Below are 26,582 nucleotides of genomic sequence, written 5' to 3'. Positions count from 1 at the left end.
ATTGGGTGTAGGATCTCCCAAGGTTACCTCCTTATGAGGCATAAAGGGATGCCTTGCGTGAAGAGACATTGCACTTGCTGAAAAGCAATTAACTCAGATGTCATCTCCAGTTATACTCTTGCCAGGGATTGGCTGCAAAGTTTTGTGGTTGACTTAATAAAGTCTTAAGGCTAGGCAATGATGGGATGAAAACTTGGATGGAGGCTAATTAATTGGAGTTCACTGACCCAAGCAGGATGGCTATGTATACTCATTAGCTCCTGCCGTTTCTAAAGTGCATCTCACCTTATGCCACATACATGTACATGACCCAGCACTGCCTGTGTATCAATTTACATGTAGTTCATACATTGCATGGGGCGGCACACGATAGGGGTAGCCATAATCCGGTCCTGTCTCCTGCGACATACACCTTCACGTTTTGATCAAAAGGGGCAGCAGTGGAGATCCGTAGCCTGTGTTCAATACTTGTGCATGCCGTAGTCTTCACATGGAGACACCGCACCGCGTATTGCCCATATAGAGTACAACATGAACCTTTGAAAATATTTCTTGTTGGAGTTTTCCTGAAGATATACCCCACATACATATTTGCAGTGGACGTTAGTAATGACACACATGATAAAGCCAAAAGTAAAAGAGGTTTTTAAGTGATATTCAGCCATTTTATGCAACATCGTCATCAGAAGCCAGTATTGATCCTTGACATATCATAAACTGATTTTTATCGACAACATTAAACCCTTATAAACTCTACACTATTCAAATATCAACTGGACTTTCGGTTACGAAATAAAATCCTGTGACAGAATAAAATCACAGGGAACCAGATTTTCAAGCTTGTGAATCTGGCTTTTAAAACCTTTCTAAACTAATGACCACCAGGATGATCTTTAGTTTAACACTGACTTTACAGTTGTGTGTTTCACGTTCTTGTGAAAACCCGGTTGCAAGAATATCTTGATTTGTTTTACAGGAAGAGAGGAAATAAACAAATTTTCACTGCTCGAAAAAAGCTATTGCATATTCGATTACATAAGATCATTGACTAACAAAATAATCCATTAGACGTCATGTTTCCATCACAAAAGCTCACTGGCTTCCAGTTTTAGGACCCTCAACATTAAGCAAAACTAAGTTGAAGAAGGAAACATAGCCTAGGTGATGCAGGAAGACCACTGAAACAAACATGCAAAGGTCTATTTAAGGCCCTAATTTTGGGAAGAGCCACCCTCCATATTTTCTGGCTATGTGCGTTAAAAACATTCCATGTAGACCTACATGTAACCCCCAATATTTTGCAGTTTCATTTTAAATATTCCTGTGAACATGTACACTTTATGAAAATTCATGCAAAAGTCATTTGTCTCCAAAAATAGTTCCACAGGTTCAGAATGTTCAGTTTAGAATTGCAGCTGGCAAAACAGTGAAAGTGTTAGTCAGGACACACCCCAGCATGAATCTAACCCAGCCTCTGGGCTGTCAATTCATTGATTTACCAGATGAACTTACCCTTGTACCAAGCCTATGGCATGTTAGTTCCAGGCAATTTGAATGGCTGGTTTCCTTGCTCAGATGGGGTGGTCTCTCAATCTTGAGATTGTCCTCAAGTTCACCCTTCACTTTCTTCTTCTGGTCAGTGCTCTTATTGATTGAAAACCAGACCCCTTCTAAAAAGGGAAATAATTGGTGTTTTCAGGGCATTCCTACTCTGGCTGTTGTTTGTTTGACATTTCTGCTTACATTATATTTTTAGTAGCACCATGTAGGATGGTAGCACCAACATCCCCCGGTGTTAAACTGTCCGGTTTAGCTTCTCTCAAGCTCATTTGGTAACCATTTTGCTGTTTGTTTTTACAAACCTGGTGTTTCTTCTCTGGTGTAATGCTTTTGGCATTTTCTTCGGCAAGACCTTTTGCCCTTTTCTGGTTTCACTAATTACTCCTTCCACTCCTGCAAATTTCATCAGTCACAGCGGGGGAAATTAATTTCATCCTGCAAACTTTATTAAGTGCTTAAAAGCAAAGATATTGGCAGACTTCACTCTGTACACTATGGCCAGGTAGCAAACATGTGTCTACCAGTGAGCATTGTAAAATCCAATTCCCTTGCTGAAATCTGATCAGTTTTGCCAAAATTAGAGTTGTCAGTTTTCATACCCTTACACAATTTGAAATTGTTATTGGTCAAACTTTAATTTTGAATAGAATTCTTGTAGCTGTACATATGTGCAAGGCATACATGTATCAAGTTTTGCCGTCACCAAGTTATCCGGAGCTTCCCGAGAAAAGGTGACATTTTGCCCAATTTGGAAACCTGACGACTATCATTTTCAGAATATTGGAGCATAGAAAGTGTGGCGTGCTATTTTGTTTTGCCGTGACTGGAATTCCTGCAATGTTGTAATCGCACAACTCATAATTTACACATTACATGCTTGTGGGTTGACCATAGGAGATTTCACGGAACTTGGTACACACGCTGAACAAACAACGCATCTCGGACTATGGTGACATTTTGCCCAATTTGGAAACCTGACGACTATCATTTTCAGAAAATTGGAGCATAGAAAGTGTGGCGTGCTATTTTGTTTTGCCGTGACTGGAATTCCTGCAATGTTGTAATCGCACAACTCATAATTTACACATTACATGCTTGTGGGTTGACCATAGGAGATTTCACGGAACTTGGTACACACGCTGAACAAACAACGCATCTCGGACTATTGATGGGAAACAGATTTGGGTGGTAAATCAGTGGGGAGTCGCAGATGGTTAGCACACATTGAATGGTTGGGGTTGGTTCTGTGATGTTGGAGTGGAGTGGAACAAATTGAGATGGACAATGGGTGAAGGATGCTGCGAGAATCCCTGACCGGTGAGCAGAGCTTGGGGAACCAGTGACTAGCCAGATGATGAAGAGTATCCTTTCACAAACAGTAAATCTGTTCTTGCAAGGTTGACACCGTGTTTGTCAAAGCTATAGGGAGCTATCAAATAATTATCAATTTCTTTGTATGACTAATTTCTGGAACTTCAAAATAATGCCAGCTGTCAAGTTTTTGAAATTGTTGATCAAGCTTCTTTGAAGACATGTTTGTTTCTTTGACATTGAATGTATGTAAACATGAAACAAATTGCTTGCCAATAAAAGAGACAACGTAGTGTGTGATGTACAATATGTCCGCATTTTTCATTGGATGGAAAATGTATCTTCATCACTTAGCACCTGAATTCCAAGCCCAACCCTAGATATTACACCGGCCAGAGATCATATCAACCTAAATGTTTGACTTCTCCCAAACTGTTTTCTTAGTTACATGAACGGCATGGATCCAGTGTTGGTTTGTCTTGGAATCAGCATGACACAGGCTTGGATGTGTCTCAGTTACCCACGTGTTTCATTTCACACACTTCATAATCTAAGCTGTTATTTTTGTCAGTCTCATCTCAGTCATGTCGCATTTAATTTCATGGATGGCATCAATTCTTCACATGCACATGTAGCCACAGGTCCAGTCTTACTTTTATGTCAAATATTGAGCTGATTGTTATCCCATGAATTATTTGCTATTTTGTCTGAAAAATGATTGCATGTATCACCTGGTGGACCACAGCGTTAGTTGCCATTGTGAAAAAAATTGCATTCTTCAAGTCTGTACGTCTGTGTGTGTCATTACTTTACATCAGTTTAGTGGAATCGGTGGTCGTTTTCATGACCCAGGTTTGAATCTTACCTACTGGGTATACACCTTACAGAATTGGGTTTTGTCATTCTGTTATTGATATGTTGGATAACTTGGGTTTGTCTAAGAATCATTGGCTTAGTGTTTTCCTCCAAGGCTAAAATATACAAACCCTGTTCATGTTGTATGTCATATAATTCATTGCAAAAAGCTCTTGTGTGGTACATTGGGTAGGCATTCACCGCTTTCAGGGGACAAGTTCTTTTGTTAGGGAAATTTGAACCGAGTTGTGGGGACATTTCTGATTCCCCACAATGTTTTCAGTCCCCACAAAATAGGTGACATGTTGAGTGTATGCCCCCACAACTACAGTGAGGGAGTATGTGAACATGCCATGATGAACTTCAAGGATGATTAGTAAATTGTCATATACTGGTACATGTGCATGTACATTTAGTTTGAAAGTTTCAAAAATTGTTTTTCTGTTCATTAACATTTATAGTGTAATAGCTCAATGTGGTAACACTACATGTATGCACACGTACAGTCAGTACAGTCAATATGAAAATAATACAACAGTACAAATGCATAAAATACTGGCTTTTTAGCACCTTAATCCCCTCACACTGCTAGCATAAGGAACGTTTTTGTTCTAAGATCCAGGCTTAGAAAGGGGGTACACACGCCCATTCCATAGGCCTGTTGCTGTGTTGACTTCTCAGACTCCATGTGTAGCTAATTTCTGGAATGACTCAAATGCATATGAGGAGCAGCTTTACACATTTGGGACCATTACAACACTAGTTGGCAAAGGTGTTTATAATATTGCCATTAATGGTACTAGGTACACTTCTAGCATAAGGAACGGTTCCGTTCTAAGATCCAGGCTTAGAAAGGGGGTACACATGCCCATTCCATAGGCCTGTTGCTGTGTTGACTTCTCAGACTCCATGTGTACCTAGTACCATTAATGGAAACATTATAAACACCTTTGCCAACTAGTGTTGTAATGGTCCCAAATGTGTAAAGCTGCTCCTCATATGCATTTGGGTCATTCCAGAAATTAGGGCTCCTTTTTTTTCATGTCCCTGTCACATCTGACATTTGATTTTGTAAGTTCAAAACACATTTTCTACATGTAATTTCCAAGAGTGATAAATTGATGCAAATTACCTGCCACACAAAGTGTAGTAATAGTTTGAAATCAAATCAATCATGTCAAATAACAGAGGTTAGATGTAACGAGGACACAAAAATGACACCCTTTTGGTCCCCTTATTTCTGGAATTACCCATTTCTAAAATGAGAGAGTACATGTTTATACATGTACATTGATTTCATGACAATTTATCAAAAGGCATGATTTATGCTCGTAGTGTGTACACATATCCTTGTTTAGAAACTGCTTATCCCTGGTGTACCGTACAAATGGTGTAGGCCTATGTGCATGTAAGTGTTGTCAACCTTCTGCCCCCCCACCTTCATGTGTACATATTTATCTATGGACGGCTCTTTAACAGATTTTTTTTCTTCTCTGAATTGGGATGTGTTCGATGCTGGAATGGAATGCTTCCATGAGCATCTGTTCAGTCGTGGGCAGAGTGTTATTTAATCAGTTGGTTGCCAATAAAATCCAGCAGTGATTCTGACAAAATGATGGTCTAGAAATAGCAGCGTCCGCTGAGCCTTTATGCCGAACACGTGCCTCGGCATTTGGGCAAAATATCCGACAGAGAGCCAGGATTAAAGGGTGCAACAATGTTGTGTTTCTTCAGTTGTAAAACAACACATTTATGGAATTCCTCCTTTGCATGTTCAATAATTCAGTTCTTGAAGCAAGCTGAAGAGCCAATCTACAACAGATATCAAATAATGTCTGTAGAGTTGTTTTTCAAGTAGCATTCTCTCAATGAAAAATGAATGTTTTTAGTGGAAACATTATCAAGAATTCTTGTACGTACATGTATTTACATACATGTACATGTAATGAATGTTAAATTTAATTTTGCAGCCTGTAATGTAAATCTGTAAATAGTAACTTGATATGAATGTGTAAGTCTCCATGAGAAAGTTCCCGGTATATTATAAAATGTTAATGACTTATTCACATCTTATTATTACGGAGCAGTATATCAGGATAATATGCCATTATTACATTACCTGATAAAGGAAAATGTTGGACCAATGGGTTAGTAGTGTTGGATGGTTCTTGTTTAGGATCTGTCTCTTTTGGCCATCTGTATGACTCATACAGAGGCCTCACATTACCGTATTGTTTTATTGTATATTTCTTTTAAAAACTTTTTTTGCCCTGATTTTCATACAGATACAGCCTGCAGATCAGCCCGGCATATCCTGAAGACACTGGTATCTACACAGCCCAAGCATCCAACAGTTCCTGGGTGAGATGTTCACAGGCAAGATTAACGGTCGAAGAATTCTTCACAGACAGTGATGAACTGAATGGTCTGTGCTTTGGTAATGACCTTCAACAGGCAGATGGTAGCAGTGAAGATGAAGATTCATCTGCTGACGTAGACCCAGAGACGGAGGCGGCGGCAAGGTTAGGCAACAAGGGGCAAGGACGGAGGTCAGGAATGATGGCCAAGATGTTAAAGAAGAGAATCCGGCTTAAGCCAGGAGACACAGCCTTGCTGGAGTGTTTCTTGGATCCATCCAAGGCAAATGTCAAAGTCAAATGGTACGTACATGTATAAAGATAAACACGTTGATCTAAGCGTTTCTCAGGTCAAAAGATGGATGTTTAAGGAAGTAGCAAAACAAGGTGATGGAGTTCCATGGTGATTATTCAAAAGTCTTTCAGGGTCAGTAATATCAGAAGCAAACTCTCCATTCTTGAAAAAAGGTGTATTTCAAACAACTGGGACATTCTGAATTCATCAGACTTTTGGCTGGAACTGTCTCCTGCAGAGAAATAACGTATTTGATCTTCTAAACATCCTTGAGGGCAACACCTTGAATGATAACCCATTTTCTTATCTATCTGTGGATCTTTGAAGCAGCCAGTAATGGGCTGCCTCAGTGTGACATGGTCCTGACATATCACGCCAGCCAGTCCTCTTCAAAGTTTCCCTCCCATTGGATTAAATGCTACTCAAACACAAGACCCATTTTGCTACGGAAATCTTTTGCCATTGACATTCCACGGCATAGTGCTCTGCTGTCTGGCTAGGCAAGTAGCTTTGATTATCAAGTGAATGGAATATTAGTACTGAGCTTATCAAGCTCTCCTGGCCCTCTTGACACTGAGGCAGATGTTATTGCGGTCAGGAGTGATGAACGACAAATTGGAGTAGGCAGGCAGCAGCTATGAATGATGGTCAGCGAGTTTTCCTGATGGGACCTGCTGTTTCATGTCAGCAAACCATGACCCTGTTGGATTGATGCATGTACTGTCAACAAAGAAACCATGCCACAGACTGTCAAGAAGCAAAATTCTAACGCATTGTCTTACCCATACTTGTGGCCATTGTGGTGATTTGATTTTCTTTAGAAATTGCACGGAATATGAAGTACGATCTTAATCCGTGTTTGTGAAATAGTTATTAACCTTGATACATGATGTGCAAAAATTCTCCAGCGTAAAACGCTCTGATATTCTCATTGGTTATCACACTGGTTTGGACTTGAACCACCCGGGCAGTTCTTTCAAACTCAGTAGTCAAGTGGTATTGTGCTAGTGACAATGTTTACATTTTAATCCATGGAACGTCGAGAACTTTTCTACTGATCGACATGTGTCAGTGGAAGGATTATAGAGAGATGGGGATGTTTTTGGTCACCCAGTTTTAGGTTCAAATACAGATGATGTGGACTGTCAGAACTGAAGAATATTAAAATTTGGTACAAATGACTCAAACTTTTTTGCTCCTATCGGTGCCTTAGTGGTAACAAGTCATAGTAAACTTTATTTTTTTCAAGGTTTACTTTGTGAAATGAATAATTTTGTTTGTATCCTTAAAGTTGATGTGTTGAGTTACTGTGTTTCCTGAAGTGAGAGCTACTTTTATCACATTTTTATTTAATTGTACAACACTGCGCTACAAATTTACAATTGGGTCAAGATATCTATCATGTGTCTTGCCGAGTCCTGCAGTACTTGTCCCACATGTCTGCATTGAGTTAGGAGTCAATGAAATGAGAATACCCGGTCTAAATACCGTACATATACATCATGTAAGCATCTAACACATGGTGTCATCATTTACTGTTGTTGTACATGTTCCTGCTTGTATTACACTGCAGTGTGACCAGGCAGTTTTTTTTCATATAGCTAAGATTGACTCCCAAGGTAGGGCCATGGGCCATCCAAGTCAGATCAAATCTCGTCCCCAGGCATTGTGATACATGTCCAGTGCTGATATCCGTACATCTCCTTCAGCAACCAGGGCATGCATAAGCTGGTCAGTGATTAGCTAGAACGGCAGGGGAGACATCAAAATCCTCAGCCCGTAGACTAGCGAGAGTGTGAAATGTGAGGCATGTTGTGCGGGAGCTGTACCAAGGCTGGAATGTACATGTAGTGGAGACACAGCGCTGATAAAGATGACATCTGGAATGGGCATGCATTTAGTCTGTGCTTTGTAGATGTGCGTGCACTGCAACATGCATAGATACCAGTCCGTAGGTTTCTCTGGGATGGCTCAGACCGGCGGCGAGATGGAAGGATACTGCCTTGACGAAGGATTAATGGTGTGAACGAGTGACAGCGCTTTGGCACCTTTTGACATGTGATCGTAGGAGAGTTGCACTTTCATTAGCTTTTGGGAGCATTCATTTATTTTACTTATGGAAGAATGATGACATTTCTTGCCGGGCAGGATATATATATAATGCTTGTGGCTGTACAACTTCCAATGTGACCAAGGAATATTACGGTATCGTGCAAGGTGGGTACCGGTATATAAACCGATGATTAGAAGCTCTTTGAAACATTTGGAATTATTTTTTTCCTGCTTTCCCAGAAACACAGAAAATAGAGAGCAGAAACAGCAATATAAACATTGAATTTCCATCTGAGTAAATATGCATCATCAGATATTGTTTTAAATAAATGGAATCTGTATTTTAGAAGAAAATAATTTCATTTACAAAACCTTTTTTTCCCAGCAACTATTTCAAAAATATAGATGTAGTTATAATCTCTCAATGGATTACTTTTGAAAGCAATATTTTTTTTTTTTTGCGATGAGGTCTGTAAACAGAACTAATCACAAAAGATGCATTATACATTACCAAAATATGTCTTCCCTTTAATGAACCAGTAGGTTTTCTTTTCTGGACAGTTTGCTTCCAACTCATTTAGTTCATTGTTGCTGGAGAATCAAAGGCTTTCTTTTTGAAAGCAAAACTAGCATGGGGGTAATAAGCTTTACACAAAAAAACTGGCTTGCTTTCTCTGACAGGTTTCTGCCAGTGATGCAAATTGTACAAAAAAGAGTGCAAAAATGTTCTCACTTAGTTGTATTTTATTTGCTTGGTTGCTGGTTGATGCGTCAGAGTTCAAAGCAACATGTACATAAGAAAACCCAAGTGTCTTACAAGTTCACCTGAACAGATTAATCTGGATTGATAATGTTGTATTGTAAGAAATCTAAAAATTCAGTCAGTCTTAGACTGTGACTGTGTCTTATGATTTCCTTGATCATGTGATATGACTTGCATTGTGATTGAAGCCAGTCTTGAAATACCCATTAATGTTAGGTTTACGTGTTAGACAGCACGCAAGGTGTATAAAGGTTGGCAGTGACTGATATCAAATTGGAATGTTGCCCCAGCCGATGTGCCTGCTGAGGTATTCTGTATCCAAGTGTAAAAAAAAAAATATATCAGTCACTCATCTGGTGGAATTAAACATGTTGGTCATGGTTCAGGAGATTATCAGAACATTTCCTGTCTGGAAACCACGAATTCTTGAGATGCATGCAGGACTACGAGAGAGGTGATAGGGTATCAAGCCAGAACACAGCCAACTTCTGTGGGAATTGATACTCAACCACAGGAAAATGGACACATGGACGTGTCTGACTTGAGTATGAGATTCATACCTGAGACTTGATCTTGTTGTCACTGATGCTGAAGGGCTGATGTCCTTTTATCACTGAAGTGAGAAATCTCTCTCATCCTAAACTCTGATTAGCCCAATCCGATGGAAGTCATCGACTTATCTTCTGAACAATTTATACAAACTGCTCACATTACCAGTATGTTTTTAAATTGTGGATTTTTTTCTGCGAGATAGCCCCCGTGTATTTTTTTTATACAGAAAGGAGAAACACAGTGACTGATGTGTAAATATTTCCTGTAAAAAATGTCATTGAACTTGTTACCAGTTGTCATGACACTGGGAAATTCCAGGTGTTCATCTGATGGATGGTCATTGCATAATGTCATAACTCTTGAACTATAAAAAACGGATTATTAAACTGAATTTCCTCTTAATGAGGAGGGATGTTGTACTTTTTTAATCAGCTCTCATTCCTGAATGATTTTGGTTTGTTTTTTTTTTGTTAAAAGGTTGAAAGAAGATGAAGAGATTATTCCTGAGTCATCCCAGCGTTACAAGGTGAGGCATGAAGACAGCGGCGTCCATTCACTGGAAATAAGTGATATCATCTCAGACGATGAGGGAGAATATTCATGTGTGGCGAGTTGTGAGGATTCCACCACGTCTAACACCACACAGCTCATCATGAAAGGTGGGGACTATACACATGAGATACCATTATCAGATCTTAGCTGTAATCAAAAACCTGAATGTTCTATCCCCAACCCCAGATATAAAAGGGGGGTAATTTTGGGATTTCATGCGAGTGTGGAACTGTATCCTGGGAACAATTCCTGGAACTGTATCCTGGGAACAGTTCCTGGAACTGTATCCTGGGAACAGTTCCTGGAACTGTATCCTGGGAACAGTTCCTGGAACTGTATCCTGGGAACAGTTCCTGGAACTGTATCCTGGGAACAGTTCCTGGGAGTGTATCCTGAGAACAGTTCCTGGAACTGTATCCTGGGAACAGTTCCTGGGAGTGTATCCTGGGAACAGTTCCTGGGAGTGTATCCTGGGAACAGTTCCTGGGAGTGAATCCTGGGAACAGTTCCTGGAACTGTTGCATTGTGTTAGCACAGCCCAAACCTCACTATAAGCACATTACACATCAACAAACGACAGCTCATGTACATGCTTCCTTTGCTTTGCTTCGGATATTTTAATGACAACTGATACAGTAAAATCTCGAAGCCCGTTAAGTCGAAACTCCGTTTACCTCGACGTCTTTCTGTATTCCTGACAAAAGAATAAGCCATTGTCATGTCGACAAGCACTGGGTGGGCATCAACCACAACCGTAAAATAAGGCCATGTCCAAAACGGGCTTCCAGAGCTACGGCTAGGTCTATTGTCTACGCGTCTCCATGCATTTCCAATGGAGTGAAGATCTAGACCTAGCTCTAGACAAGAGATTCGGATGCAGCCTAAATCAGGCACGAATGATGCGCCCTCAAGCCTTTTGTACATGTATGTACCCAGCACGGAAACCCTGACCAACTGGCCTGCGCGCTAAGATTGGTAACAGCCCGATCAAGCAAAGCAAATGAATGAATTCTCAAGATGTAGACACAGGTACCAGTACATAACTTCATTGGTTTATTATTTATTAATGTACCACATAAAAACATGCTTAATGACGATGTTTGAGGAAAACTTGCTCTGTAGGGATAGCCTAAAATCCACTTCGTGTTCAACTCAGCTTGCAGGCCAACCGCCGTAAGCCAGTAGGGTTGCATGTGCACTGAAGTATGTAACTTTCGATAACTCAAACTTTTCAACCATTCCCCTGAGCTTCGACTTATTGAGATTTTACTGTATGTCTGAGGTAGGGTAAACCAAATATAGCATGGCTTAATATGGCTTGATGTGTCCACCCTCAAACCATTCTATATGTGTATTCTGTCTGAAATGTTGAGTTTGCTGATTTTCTTCAGAGCCTCACTTATTAATAAAAAACTCAAACCTTCCTTAGATCTACCGGTACATGTATGTGTGCACCATGCAAACCTTCTAAACATCTTAGCTCTCATGCTTTGACTCTAAATGATAAAAGACCAAAGGGACAAAGGAAACAATGTAATGACAGGGTGAGAGAGTGATGGAAGGATGATGTACAAATACACCTGTTTGGGCTCACTGAGTGGCCTTTAAAATGAAAGCCAGCGTTCACTGATTGCCATACACAAATGAGATAAGTCCCTTCATAGGCTAGGCCAGTTAGTTTCTCCTGTTGTGCACTGCCTACCCTACTCAGGCCATATTTGCATCTGTCGTAGGCACTGTCTGTACATTCTCTTATCCCTACCTCCTCCTTTTCCCACTGGGCTCCGCCCACGTACAATTTCCTTCTGAAGCAGGTCTTCTACTATGGTCATTGACCATGAAGTTATACCAAGGACTTTTCTCTTTTAGTCAGTATTAAGGCAGATGATAAATATTGACATCACATTCATTGGTATTTGGTCAGAGTGATACCAGTGACATCACTGGTGTAATGTAATACAGCTGAGCTGGCCTGGATTGGCTTCAAGCTCTGCCGTCTTGGCCAGGGTTGCGTGGTAGAAGATGCCAGACGATAACTTGACCTTTTGAGCTTCAACTCTTTAAAGGTTCCTGGACTCTCTACAGGAGTTGATTTGGATCTTGCAGCTCGGTAAACATTTTGATGGTGACAGGATGGAATGAAAGAGACACAAGACTGGAGTCGGGCTTGATCCTTCAATTCGTAGTATATAGAGAGAGTTTCCTGTGAAATGGCCGATGATCTTGGGCCCAGAAAAGAATCTTGCATACATTTGTGATGATAGAAATCACAGTAACATTGGAGACACATATATTCAAATAATTTTCGCTAATTTGGGTTTAAAAAAAGGAAGAAAATCCTGTCTGCTTGAAATCTTGATTTGATTATTTTTGTATCTGTGCAGTAAGCAAGTGTCAAATGATGACCTCTGAAACTTATTTCTGTAATATTTAAGATCTCCCATGTCAGAAATTGCATGTAAATATTTATATTACAAGTATGTGAAACTCTTTTCAGCCTTATAGTTTTTCTAATAGATGTGAATCTTCTCAGCACAGTATATAGTTTTCACACACCGTACCTCAGAGGGTTAATAAGTTTTGTTCAGTTGTGATTGCTGTTAAAAAATCACTACATGACTCCAGACAGGTAAAATAAACCTTAAGAGTAGTCTGATAATGTTGACATATATATCTACTAAAGGGCTTGATGTCGGGTGTGTACAGTGTAGGTCTATCCACTGAGGCCTCTTCAATATTCAGCTTGTCTGTGACATCCATGCACTGCGTGCATTGCCTTGATTAAGTGAACAGGTGCTGAAGGCGTGCTACAACTGTGCTATATCAACACGTCAGAGTAAGAGATCCGTCATGAATTTTTTAAGATAATTGGTTTGATGAATGTGGCTTTGTGGATATCTGCAGGGGATTTAAAATATGGAATGATATTGTGTGTGACTCTGTCCAGCTGTGGAAAAATAAAATACATGTACAATAAAAAAAACACCTTCCACTAAAATTGAAAACTGAAACAAAGAAAGTTTCTAGTTATCAGATCCTTTCCCAGTTATCAATTTGGAGCATTGTTTCTTCCGCTGAAATTGAACATTCAAAGAGGAAGTTTCTTGTCAACAATCCTTTGCCCTATTTATCAGCTTGGAGCACTGTAGGTCTTGGATTGGGCAGATTTGGAAGGGTCTGCCACAAACTCTGGCCTTCAAGAGAAATGAAGGACATGAAGGAATTTTGTTTTTGTCCCCAACCATTAGTTCATACCGTTCTAGATCCTTCAAAGCCTCTGGATTTTAGGGGATTTTGCGAGATTGGAAAGGCAGAGCTTTGAGGCTTTTCTCAACAGACACAAGGGGCTTGGAAATCAAGGGTATACTTGTGTAATAATGTTATGTACATGTGCACTGGATTCTGAGAAACACCTCACATAAATACCCAAGGACTTTGGGCTGAACTTCAACTTGGCTTGTCAGGGGATTTAGGAAGTAAAAAGAACAGCCGTCATACGAAGGCCGATGTTGTTTAAAAGGCACCCTTTCCCCAAAACCTTGACAACTTGGTGAAAACACTAAAAAATAATTTCTGTATGTTGGCATCAGTTTGTCTGAATTTGAAAGGCTACAGGTACAATACAAAGATAACAAATGTGACCTCTGATTTACGTGTTTAAATCGTTATACACCTGCTTTACCATCCATAATCTGTTCTTTTCATTAAACATTAATACCCTGAAATAGAAATCCCACTTAACCAGAACACATCCTATCAAGTGACATAATATACTTTGTTTTTAAGGCCACATTGTAACTCGCTTGGCCTCATATTTAAGGCTCCAACTATTTCTGGGAAATTACCATTCCAAGGAAATAGGACAGATTGAATTATTGATGGTCATCTGCACATCTGTCACTGAGCTTTTAAACACTTGAGCATGTGATTGGCCTTGTTACTCATATTCAAAGTATTTTGGTATCATTCCATCTTATAAATAGCAACATAGTTTGGTAGTCGACGTAAATACTAGCATTAATGAAATTCTATACTGTCTTGTTCTGCTATTCTTTGTTGCACGTTTGCATTTTTGTGGTCTTATCATTCATGTTCTGAGAAGGCGTAATGGAAATTGTACCTAGTATTATCTTTTTTGACTCAGAACAAAATGTTTGTCATTTGGAGACCACTGTCAATCATTTGGTTTGACAGCCCAGTTCAGCCATGATCTTGAGTTGTAGAAGTAACAGGCTCTTGTCAATCTGTAATCGATATTTTTCTGTCGCAGTGAAAAAATAAGTCATACTACAGTGTTTGCAAGTCCACTTTTGCAATGAAATCAATCAGGAGATTTGTCACAATAGCCCAGTAGGGTGATGATCAGACACTTATTAATAAAGAGTGTGATGATAGTTCAAGGATGGGATAGAGTGCATTGAAGTTCTTTGGCTGGGTTGGGTTGGAACCTGAGCGTGAGATGCTGCAGGCCAGAAGTGACCCACTGCCATAACCTAACCTTGTGTGATTGTCACTAGTCAAACTTTACCTTGCTTGATACATTTTTAATTTCTTTGACAATGGCAAGTAGATGAATAGACCTTGTCTTTTCATGGCTGTTTTCTACAACCCCCTGTATTCTCTATAGGCCCTTCCTCTTTTTTATCCACAGAGAGAAAGCCCAAGCCATGGGACCCAGTCCCAGCTCGCTTCCTGAATCGCATTGAAGACTTGATTGTCACGGAAGGCGAGGAGGCTTTGTTTCGCTGTCAGATTGTGGGTCACCCAGTCCCCGAGGTCACTTGGTACCAGGATGATGAGCAGCTGTTTCCATGTCAGGACGTGAAGATGACATTTGACGGGCGGACAACATTTATGATCATCGCTGCTGCATATCCAGAAGACAGTGGCCAGTACACCTGTCAGATCTACAATGGGCTAGGAGGTCGCTTGACCTGCAGTGCTAACCTGAAAGTCAAGAAGATCAAGTCCAAGAAACTGGTCCCCAAGCCACCGGAATTCACTGAAGTCTTCCACGATAGGACAGTGTCTGAAGGTACAGAAGTCAAGTTTGAGTGTCGAATACGCGGTAACCCGAAGCCCAAAGTTGTCTGGTTGTTCAACAATCGGGAACTCAAGCAGTCTCCAGATTTTTTATTCTTCCGCAAACACAACCTGTACGTGTTACACATCGTCGAAGCATTTCCGGAAGATGAAGGGGAATATACATGCAAAGCTTTCAACTCGGTCGGGGAGACGCAGTGGAGCGCAGAGTTGTTTGTAGAGGAGCAACAATCCATAATTCCCTCCCCTGCCATCGGACCCCACGCAGCTAACTTCTTCCGTCCGTCGTTCATTAGCCACACCAAAGACTGCAAAGCCGTGGAGGGTGGTCCAGCAACATTCAACTGTAAGGTGACTGGCTCCCCCGAACCGGAAGTGGTGTGGCTCTTTAATCAGTTGCAGATAGCAGAGAATGATCACTACATTCTGGAACATGGGGATGATGGGAGTTGTATGCTGATCATTCCGCATGTAACACCCAAGGATGTAGGGGAATATACGTGCACGGCAAGAAGTTCACTGGGTGTTGCTCAAAGTATATCCAACTTGGAAGTAACAGAAAGAAGTAAGTAATGCAGCCTACTAAAACGGTCATTTCTAAACACATCTAGCTAAAGGTGGATATTTCTCTTCACTACATGTGTATGAGGAGAAGTTTGTAATATACAGAGCCTAGCAGAATCCTCTCAACCTTGGAGGGAGATTCTAGTAGGATTGGTGCATTAATTTAATCTTTTTTATATGTAGCAGTTGATTTAGGAATTTTTGCCTTGTCCAATGTGTAGACCTTTTTTCTGTGATGTCATGATCGTGCTGGACCTATGATGTGTTGTGATGGTAATGAGTGCATGGTGTTGTGATGGTAATCTACCTATTCAAGCATGCAGCATTCGCACATGCGCTTGCACGTGGTTGAAGCTGCCCGTAGGAATATTTGCGATCACCTTGGCCAAGGCGGTCCAAACGAGGTGGTATTGTTTGCATTTAGTACATTTCTAAAGTAGGCAATCTCAAAGCGGGGGGGGAGCAAAATGGACAGCTTTCCAAAAGCACGGGGTTGTGAAGTACCCCTCTTGCTGCTTGCCTCACCTGAGGGTTGTTTGACTTGAACAACTGTAGCATGTACATGTACTTGGCGCTATTTGGAAAGAGAAATACTCCAAGTTGACTTTTCAAAATAAAGTTTGATGATGTCTTGCTTGCTTTGCAGTCTCTGATGATGATCAAGAGCCAGACAGTGGTTATCGTGGTCAGGATATAAGTGATGACTATCGATGCAGCAGTTCAGGAAGTACCGGTAAAAATAAACCCTTTTTTTCATGTCCTCCTTGTCATCGCTGTCTCAAATCTTAGCATCGCAACAGTAAGCCCCTATGTCTTCGTCTCTGACTCTGTTTTAGTTCCAGGTTCTGATTCAGTGGCTGAATTCAAAGTCACTGAGATTTCAAAGTCATCATAGACAAAAGATACTGTCACATTCACTTGTACTGTGTAGGATATTGATTGAAGATGTCGATTTGCAACACACTTTGCAAACGGTCATCACCAACACAGTGTAGGAATATATTGTTTTCCAGCATTATTATAATTAGGTAATTCTGTAGTTCTAATTCAGAGCTAGTCTCCAGATTTGAGTCATAAGTATTGGTTTATTTTTCTTTTGAGTATGCATACATATGTGAAAAGTCCTGCTTCATAATCCTGATTTGCGATTTTGATACTTGCTCGTAGACGTTCCCTGTCGTCCTGTTGGCAAACCCAACGTCTCCAAAATCGCTGGTGAATCCATCCTATTGACGTGGGAGCCTGTACCTAACAATGACTCCGATTCTACTGTCATGTACATCATTGAAGGCAAGGATGCTAATGAGGAGGACTGGGTGTTGATAGCCACTGATGTCACAGATGCATCCTACTGGGTGTCCAGCGTTAATGCAGAGGGGACGTATGTCTTCAGGGTCCGAGCCGAGGGAGAGAATGGGATTAGTGAACCTTCTGAGGAGTCTGATGTTGTCTGTCTGATGGATTTATGTGAGTATCCTCTGTATCAAATTCAAACATGCCGTGATTTCTGAGGAGTTGCCTGATGTGCCTGGATTCGTGCATAGGATGAGCATCAGGAGAGGGGTAAGGGAAGGCCCTTGCCTCCCTGGAAAATGTTGGTAAATGAAAGAAGAGGGATGTAAACAAGACAAATCAACAGACATTGAAAAAAGGAGGAGGGGGGAGAAAATTGTCCATTTGCTTCAGAATACTTTGGAGTGGACCCCTTCCACTGGCAACATACTGCAGTTTTTTTTTTTTAAGTTTGATGCTGATGAGTGCTTGGAGCCTACCCTGGAAAATATCCAAGTGACGCTCATGCTCCATAGTCGACCAAATTAAAATTCCATTCTGTCAAGGTTTTCATGGGGGTGGGCTAACGGAAACCCTTTTTTTTTTGGTGAAATACTAATGCTACAAATTTGGTCATCTGAAATAAAATTATGAATCTGAAGCAGAGCTGGGACTGGTTTTCTTGGGAGGGTTTGCTTGGAACAACAGGGACAGGCAAAATTCAGAAATCTAGACAATATGTATATGTGAAAGAGCAATTACAAGTTAACACTCAGGACAGCTGAAAGGAAGGGACAGGTAACAACTCCTTCCAAAAGTCTATGACGAAGGAAATGGTCAAACAAAGCACTCTGGACAAAAATGTTTGTCAGGCTGTGTCATTCATGAATGATTTTACACTGTGACCTCCGTTAAATTTAACATTGAAATTCCTTCTAAATTGTCAGGGAGATTTATATATATTTATTTGTAAAACTCCATCAATGTTATTTCAATGCTCCCATTCACTTAGGATGGGGTCTTAGTGCCACATCTATTTCCTGATCATTTCATCACCATTTGGCTGAACGTTCTGTCAATAAACTATGCCTGTTGTTTCTGTATTCATAAAGCATTTGGAGAGATTTGTAATTGGCTTGTATTTGACGTTTTGATCACAGAAATCCTGCATTTTTTTGCAGATTGGCTGTGGTTTTGGGGGAGGGTAAATGTCTGAAATCCCATACATGTAGGTGATGGGTTCTCGACTATTAAGAAATTTGAGGATCATTTGTTCGCATGTATTTACGTTAAAAGTCAAATCACAAGTCAATAATTCATCGCACTAATTTCGAACTTCAAGGAGAAAAATCAGCAAGACGTTTTAGGGACAGTGCTTCATTTTCTTACCCATATCAAGCCAATATTTGCTTCAAATGATGCTGACCTGTAATAAATGGACTTGAGATAGTTTGAGGAGGGATGACTTGGCATTGGTTTGTGATATATTTGGTTAAAGGATTAAAGACTGTGCCACTCTCAACAAATGTGCAATTGTACAGTTTGATAGTAAAAAGATACCGGCAAAATGTGTCAAAACTTTTGCAACTCTGCATGGTGACTACTTGACATGACACTGGTACAGTAAACAATAACTGAAAGTCGGTTAACTGGAAACTCCGCTTATCTCAAAGACGTTCTTCATTCCCGCCAAAAGAATAGGCTATTGGGTGATTCGTAGAAATGTTGCACTTGTATGCATTGTTAAAGTTTCTTCAATGCTTGCAGTTGTTTTTTGGCCTTAAAATAAACATCTAAGATGTCAGAAACCACATTTGCTTAGTGCCAAATGTAATTCAATTTACTTTTATGGCAGTGTGAAGTTTGGGAAACTGGGGGCGGGTGGGAATGCAAAATTTGTAGAAAAATCTTGATCCCAATTGATATAGTGCAGAAGCGCCAAAGAAATTTATGAATAGTTCATTGTCAACTTTGATACCTTCACTGTAGTCCAGGATATAAATTACACCCAAGTAAAAACATTCTGAGGGTATATTACAGCTTTCAAATCTGGGTGTTGAAATGTCCCGTCAGTCAAAAAAAACATAAGAAAGTTGATTATTTACTACACTTATATACATATATTTCATTTTAAGTTTAATCTATCTTGTAGTCAGTAAGTCTCTTACAGAAACCTGAGAAAAAAAGTTCACAGATATTTAACTAAGAAAATGTTCTCAAAATTTGTCCCGTCAGTCACATTCTGTCCCGTCTGTCACATTCTATCCCGTCAGTCACATACATTTCCACTCTGTCATTTTCACTTTTGTTCCAAATTTGAGGCAGATACATGTATGATTACTGTATACCGTATGCACAATGACATCAATTTAAACAATCTAATACATGTACAAGTACATTTATATGACATAAATACTTAAATTTTACAACTTCAGGCCTTGTGCTAACTTTTTTACCTGGCTGGCCCACTGTTAACTGCATATTTTACTGGCCTGTTTAGAGTTTTACTAGCCTGTATATAAAAAATAAGAAAATCCCAAAATTTGTTATCAGCTTACCAATGAAGAATTTGACATTTTGGAAAACAAAAGGCTGAAAGTAATTTTCATTTATTTTGTTTTATTTGACAAATAGTAAGCACTAACACTTCCACACAAAAGTCATTTAGGCCGACTGGGTTTGAAAGTTACAAATACAGTCATGCAAGAAGTATACGTCAACAGTGCTTCCCCCTCAGAAGACAAAACTCCTTCGGTCTCTTGTTCATATAGGTTTGGTACAGTCATTTTCCTAGTTCCGGATCGTGAAAACTATTCAGTAAGATTTCAGCTACAAAAATCCTCAAATTCGATCGAAATATGGTCAGAAGTCAACTTTTTGTTAAATTGGAGATACCTCAATTTTTTCTTTCAAAATCTAAGCTTTTATATTTGGATTCACAGGATCGATGAAAGTGACAATGAGGCATTTTTGCCAGAGCACTTTTTGCCAGAATTTGTATGCCGGGCTTGTACTATTTCGAGGCCTGGACTTTCAAACAAATTTCCCACAGGAAAGGGTGTATCAATGGAATTTGGGGGGTCTCTTAAGCACCAGGTTTTTGAAAGGGTCTTGGCCCCAAAACTTGACATCAACACATCCGAGGAAGTTGAAAATGTTGATGTATCGGTACATGTACATCCTGACATCAACATCATGTCACAGGATGACATGAAATCTCTTTGGTATAACAGAGGATATTGTGAAAACAATGCCTGATGTTCCGTCTCTGATTCATTCTAGAGGTGTTTATCACAGAGTTGGAATTTGATAATTCCACAACCCTTAAATATGTAAGATTTACAACCCAAAACAGGTGATCCTGTATCCTGTTTTATACAGTGCATCTACACATGTATGTATTATTACAGACATATAATGTCCATGTTACAATGTACAAGTCTAAACAACATAGTACAAGTCCAAATAAACAAAGTGTACTAGAAATACTGTACTTACAAACACACGGATCTGTGTAATGATTTAAGCACCTCTACTGAATTTGAGGTGAGAGGAGGCATTGAAAGTTTTGTGACTCAAATGATATTGAAACTAATGTTTATCATTGTTCTCTTCTGTTCAAAGAAGAAAACGTAAGTTTGAAGACCTAAAAATGGCATTCAAGATTGCTGAGAAAAATGTGTCAAAAAAGGTCCCGTCAGTCACAAGTGTGATGAGCCGAGTATGGGAATTTGTAACTTTGATTATATTGAATGTAATGTTTACTGGTTGTTTATGTACCAGTGATTAATTTGGAGAAGAGTTTACACTAAATCTCTCAGTCGAGAACAGATAGTTTTATGCATGGATCTACGTTTTCTGAAAAGTGACAGTTTTTCTTGTCCCGTCAGTCATGCTGATTCTATTTGCAACTATACAGCCATTTAATTGTTTGGTTTCAGCCTTTGTTTTTAAATTGATATGTGACTTGTTCTTGTTGATTTACAGTGTAACTTTCTTGGATAAACCATGCCCATTTTTTGGTGCAAGTTTAAAAAAAAAGGTTACATTGAATTGCCCGTCAGTCACTCTGGAATCAACCTTTTATGTTCAAAACTACTTCCGTAATTCGAAATCCCCACACCACTACATCCGCTTAACTCAAAGTTTTTGAAGGGCTGATCCAAAAAGACTGCCGCCAAATCACTGATAATGAGTGGAAAAAGAACGTGAGACTTTAATTATGAGTTATTTCTGCAAAGTGCACTTTGTCTTTTAGTGTAAGGACACGTGGGTGCTTGCTGCCATTGTAATCGACTAGTCGGGACCACCACCTGTAGCCTAAATGAATCCCGGCTTTCAAGCGAGCCTGTTTGCTATCACAGTCCATATGCTTGAAGTCCATTCATTTACTCTTTATAGTGGCCATGTGACCACACTGAAGGAAGCTTCATGCATGCCGTGGTTTAAGCCTGGCTGCCAGCGCCTGCCCAACTGCAGCACTCATGCTGCTCACATGCATTCCCATGATGGTGCTGTAGATGTGCTTTTTGTGTTGTCAAATCTCACTCAAATTAAAAAAAAATGTAAAAAAGAAAGGTAAGGGAGTGAAAGACAAACAAAAACAATACAAATTTTTTGGGGGGGAGGTTACACTGGAACATTTTGAATGCAAACTGGTGCACCCCTAGGCAATTGAAATGTAATGATCATGTGGCCAAACAGGAAAACCGTGGGCTTGGACCCGGCCAAGTGAGAGAGCAAGCACCGTTCTGTTCACTTTGCCCTGTGGTGTGCACCAAACAAAAGAATTTCCACAAAAAAGTACACAGTTTTGGCGGTTTATGTTTTATTTATCAAAAGAACAGAAAATTTCAGGTAAGAAAAAACATAAAATCTCAGCAAACTGATGACGTTTAGAATTTATTCTTGGATATATTAAAAACCCCATTATATGTATAACTTTTAAAATAGCCAGCACTGTTTGTGTACTTTGATAGTCACATGAGGTGAAGCCCTCTGGACGTCTTCTTTTTATAATTCAAATTCCTGAGGGGCACTTGGCATGGAAAACAAGAAAAATAAATGGATGGCAGTGCACAGGTCTCAGAGTCACTTGAATAATGTTTGTACACTATGAATATCCTTCTGTTGATTTGGCTCTGCCAGTGCTTCACTGCGAGCTATTACAAATCAATTATCAAACTGACAGTCATAATAAACATGATCTGGAAAGCTCTGTGCACCTGAGCACCTAGGCGACTTCTCAGCAATGTGGGGATATCTAAATGGAGAGGCATCTCCACTAAGCCAAAGTGTAATGCTATCTAGTCACGCAGCAACTGAAATGGCAATTCAGCAAAGTCTTGCTAGCATTTTATCATGCAGTGAATAATTTTTGTGTGAATTGTGACATCATCACAGCAGAAAGAAGTTACCAAAATGTATACTTATTATTGAAATATCGCCAATATTAACAAGATACTCACCTGTACCGGTACATCCAAAACAAGTATTTACAAGTTACTCATTTGGAGTTTCTTCAATCGCAGTGTTGAAATTCACATGAAAGACTCTTGCAACTTCATTGATGCATCATTTGGGTGATTTTTCCCTTCCCCAGTATCTAAGATCCAAGACACATCAGCGTCTCCCTCCAAGTGTTGTCTGAAGAAACAGAATGCCATCTCCATAGCCAAAGGTGGGAAGGAGAGATGAGTGCAGCTGTACCAGAAAAAGATACAATATTTGAATGAAAACAATGTACATGCATTTTCTGTAATGGTGGGATTAATCTCAGTTGATAGTTTATTCTTCACTTTAAAAAAAAAGTGTCAAAAGAAGCAAGAACACTTTGAAGATTTTGTTGGTAATGCTTTATATGGACTTGCTATAAAAGTTTTCCTTTCCTTAATGAACATTCTTAAATTGAACATTGATGTGGTGGATATTGAGTAGTACTAAATGTATACAGTTGTTTTAACCACACTCCTTTCTGTTCATTACAAGAACGTCCTTAACTTGCAAGGATTTTTTATGTTAATTCAAGAGGATTTAAGAAGAAAGCCTAGCTAGAAGTTTACATGAGCTGTCTGAGATCAAATGCAACACTCTAGGCTGAATTGTATGAGTCATTTCTCCACTGCAGACATCAAGCCTTTTTTCATGGAAGGTCAAGAAGATGTGTACGTCTTAGAGCACTCCACGGCCGTCCTGAGCTGCAAAGTCTTGTGTGAGCCTCCTCCCGTTGTCAAATGGTATCGAGATGAGGACATCGTGGACAACAAGAAGATGCAGGCCAGCTACAAGGAGGATGGAACGTGTCTGCTGGAGATCAAGGACGTCACCTACAAGGACATCGGCGAGTATGAATGCGTTGCTGAGAATAAGACTGGAAAAGCTAGCTGTAGACTTTACCTTGATGTTGCAGGTGGGTGGGTCTGTTAACCAATCAGACAATAGACTGTAATTGATTGCCTGTGTTTACTGGTTAACTTACATGTAGAGCCCAATAGCTAACAATTAGAAGGTAGTATGAATGGAGTAGAAGTGCAGATTAATGTCATTGCAGCTTATTTCAACAGACATACCTGGGGGTAAAGTTTAAACTTGGAGGACTGCTCTCCTAAATGAATTAGTGAAAAATCACTATTACGTTCTTGTGACATCAAGTATTCTTTATTTTTACATTGTAATTTGATAGCAGAAGTTTTATTATAAGGTTCAGCGCCACATGTCTAGTGATTAGCAATATTTTATCTACCCTCACTGGCAGTATTTCTCTTTGTGGTTGTTTTCGATTGTTTCACAGCTAATCTAGCCGCCTTTTCCTGGAAGAGAGATCATTAACCTTAAAATTGAGAGTGATTTTCCATCCAAGTTTAGGATGGCATTCTAGTGATTTCCTGTCCTGTCACAGGAGTTTACATTTAAAGTGAATTCATTTCATATAAAATAAACTAAGTACTATTGAAGTCTTCTTAAAAACAAATTTCCCTCTTCTCTGTCATTATGACTATACTTTGTAAAAGAACTTGCCTGCGTGTGAAAAGTGTGCACTTTTATGTAAATTTATGTGTCTTTGCTGTGAACTCCTGACTGGCATATTGAAATCAATCACTGAAAGTCAATATTGTAGTAGATGAGAATGTTTGCCATGTCCACAGCTGTGTAAATCATCACAGGTTTTTTTTGGTCCCATCACCTTGGCTGTTTTGAGAGTATGGTGTGTGTATACAAACTGATGCCTGTCTCGCCACTTTCTAGTGGAAGTACACGCTGGGATGGTTGAATGGTTGGATCAAGAGCAAACAGTGATTTGTTGAGTGGTTTTGTTTTGAGCTGGTGTGTCACTAGGAAGAAGTCTGCAGTTGCCGCCTTAGCAACAGTTGCCTGTACGTTTGTCAGCCTTGGAGATGTACTGGTGGTGCCTTCTATTAACCATACTGACTTCAGTTAATTAATAAGTGTTTGGACAAGATTCAACAGGCAGGCTGAATTGTTTAAAAGTATTTCTGGAATTTTTGTATCAGCAACTTTGTGTGGGGAAACAACTGAACTACGTCAATGATGGTGACATTTGATCTTAGAGATGCAATCATAAATGTATCTGTATGACAGCTGCATATTGCATGGAAGTCTTGAAGGAAAGTGAGACAGGTGGCTGGTCACTCTTTAATAGATGGCTCTGGGACTAGATGGTCGCCTGAGGTCTGACGCTCTTCTTTTGTTTCTACAGAGCCTCCTGACATCATCAAAGGATTTCCTGACACCAGTGCCCCAGCAGGTGAGCAGCTTCGTCTAGACGTCCGCGTCGGTGGCATCCCCGAGCCCGATGTGATCTGGTACAAAGATGAGCGCCCGCTGTCCCCGACCAGTAAATTCACCTTCCTGTTTGAGGGGGAGGACATGTGCTCCCTGAAGATTGACCAGGCGGTACCGGATGATGAGGGATTTTACAAGATGACAGCTATCAATATGGCAGGGGAGGTATCGCATTCTGCAAGGGTTACTGTACCAGGTGAGAAAATATTGATAAGCATCATGCGTCCATCATCGATATTAAGGGGAATTTCTTGGCAAGGTTAATATCGCAGTCAAAAAGGGGGAGAAGTGTCCATCAGCTGTTAGTAATTACACCATCATTTTGGCCTCTGCTTTCTCTGTGTTCAGATCCGATGAAGTTTTTCTTCTCTGACAGTCGGATTAAGATCAAGAAGGATGTGACTGTTGAAGATGAGTACGAAGTTCTGGCTGAACTCGGCAAGTAAGCGATTCTGTCTTTCTTAAGTTTCTTACTTCATTCTTGATTGTCATAAACATCATTGTAAGGTTTGATCATTCTCAATATTAGACTTTCTTCATTTTAGACATTCGACTGTTCCTATCCATTTTGGATCCCCATAAAACAACCAGTTCTTTCTGTCTACTCCCCTGGAAATCTGTCCTTTGCAAAGTCAATGATAGAGTAAGGGGTTGCTGAAATTTTGCAAAGCACTTGTTTGGTCCTGTTCTTTCTTACAAATTTTCGTGACCCGCATTGACACTTCCCACCTTTTTTAACCCTTCAAAGGAACACATTTAGTTATGACAAAGTAAAGAGAAACCATGTGATAACGTCGTCCACAGTAAAGATCCTTCAACCTTGGGATTAGTTTCATGGTCCAGATCCAATAATTAACGGAATAATTAAGAAAACCTTTCATTGAACTTTTGAAAATTAAATTGAGAAAATATCAATTTCATCAATGTAATTTGATTTCAGAGGTGCGTATGGTATCGTGAAAAAGTGCATCCACAAGGAGACCAAGAAAGAATGTGCCGTCAAAATCATCCGAGTCAAGAATGGGATGTGGGATGATCTGAGAAGAGAAGTCTTGGTGATGGGAATGCTGGATCATAAACGTCTTGTCAGCATCTATGATTCTTATGAGACCAAGCAAGATGTTATCATGGTCATGGAACTGTATCCTTTCTTGAAGCAAATCAAAGTTAGTCATTTTTTTCCTCGTTTTGTCGGCAGCATTTCCTTAAACAATGTTTACAGTAATACCTATATCCATTAGAATAGATCATTGGAATTGGTCACTCTTACTCCAAGATGAAAACTTCAAATGAGATGCATATGATCATGACTAAATAAGGCATCTTCTTAAACTCCAGGGCTGCAACTTGTTTCACAGTCTCTCAATCTGTAGCTGTCATCAAGCTATGCAGTCCTACGATGCTTAGATCTTGTCTTTTAATTCTCACATCTTAGCTACATATTCCTAACCTAGTCAATTATTTCATGCTGTTTCATTTGTGAATATATTTTCTTACCACTGGCCTAGAGAGGCCTAAATTATTTCAAAATCAGTGACAGCAGTTTTCCAGTAGATAAAGTAGTCATTAATTTTGGTGGCAATGTTCAATTGAGACGTATATG

At 39.8% G+C, this 26,582-nt stretch overlaps 1 protein-coding gene across 3 annotated transcripts in view; it reads left to right on the top strand.

The window, feature by feature from the left end:
- Window positions 1-26,582, top strand: part of LOC110985333 (protein Obscurin-like) — a 56,166-nt gene that overhangs the window by 6,950 nt on the left and 22,634 nt on the right. For 2 of the 3 annotated variants that reach the window (XM_087134530.1, XM_087134531.1), the window contains exons 3-12: window positions 6,012-6,386; window positions 10,223-10,404; window positions 14,925-15,905; window positions 16,551-16,637; window positions 17,072-17,371; window positions 22,779-22,856; window positions 23,304-23,585; window positions 24,894-25,175; window positions 25,328-25,421; window positions 25,920-26,120. In XM_087134530.1, the coding sequence (XP_086990656.1) occupies window positions 6,012-6,386; window positions 10,223-10,404; window positions 14,925-15,905; window positions 16,551-16,637; window positions 17,072-17,371; window positions 22,779-22,856; window positions 23,304-23,585; window positions 24,894-25,175; window positions 25,328-25,421; window positions 25,920-26,120 (2,862 nt within the window). The remainder of the gene's footprint in view (window positions 1-6,011; window positions 6,387-10,222; window positions 10,405-14,924; window positions 15,906-16,550; window positions 16,638-17,071; window positions 17,372-22,778; window positions 22,857-23,303; window positions 23,586-24,893; window positions 25,176-25,327; window positions 25,422-25,919; window positions 26,121-26,582) is intronic. The other variant, XM_022246297.2, reaches the window with a different exon arrangement.

Source organism: Acanthaster planci, linkage group LG03 (assembly GCF_054643075.1).
Source record: "Acanthaster planci isolate LZ-2023a linkage group LG03, COTS_SCS, whole genome shotgun sequence".
Lineage (NCBI taxonomy): Eukaryota > Metazoa > Echinodermata > Asteroidea > Valvatida > Acanthasteridae > Acanthaster > Acanthaster planci.
Note: the sequence above shows the minus strand (reverse complement) of the source record. Positions and strands in the feature narration are given on the sequence as shown.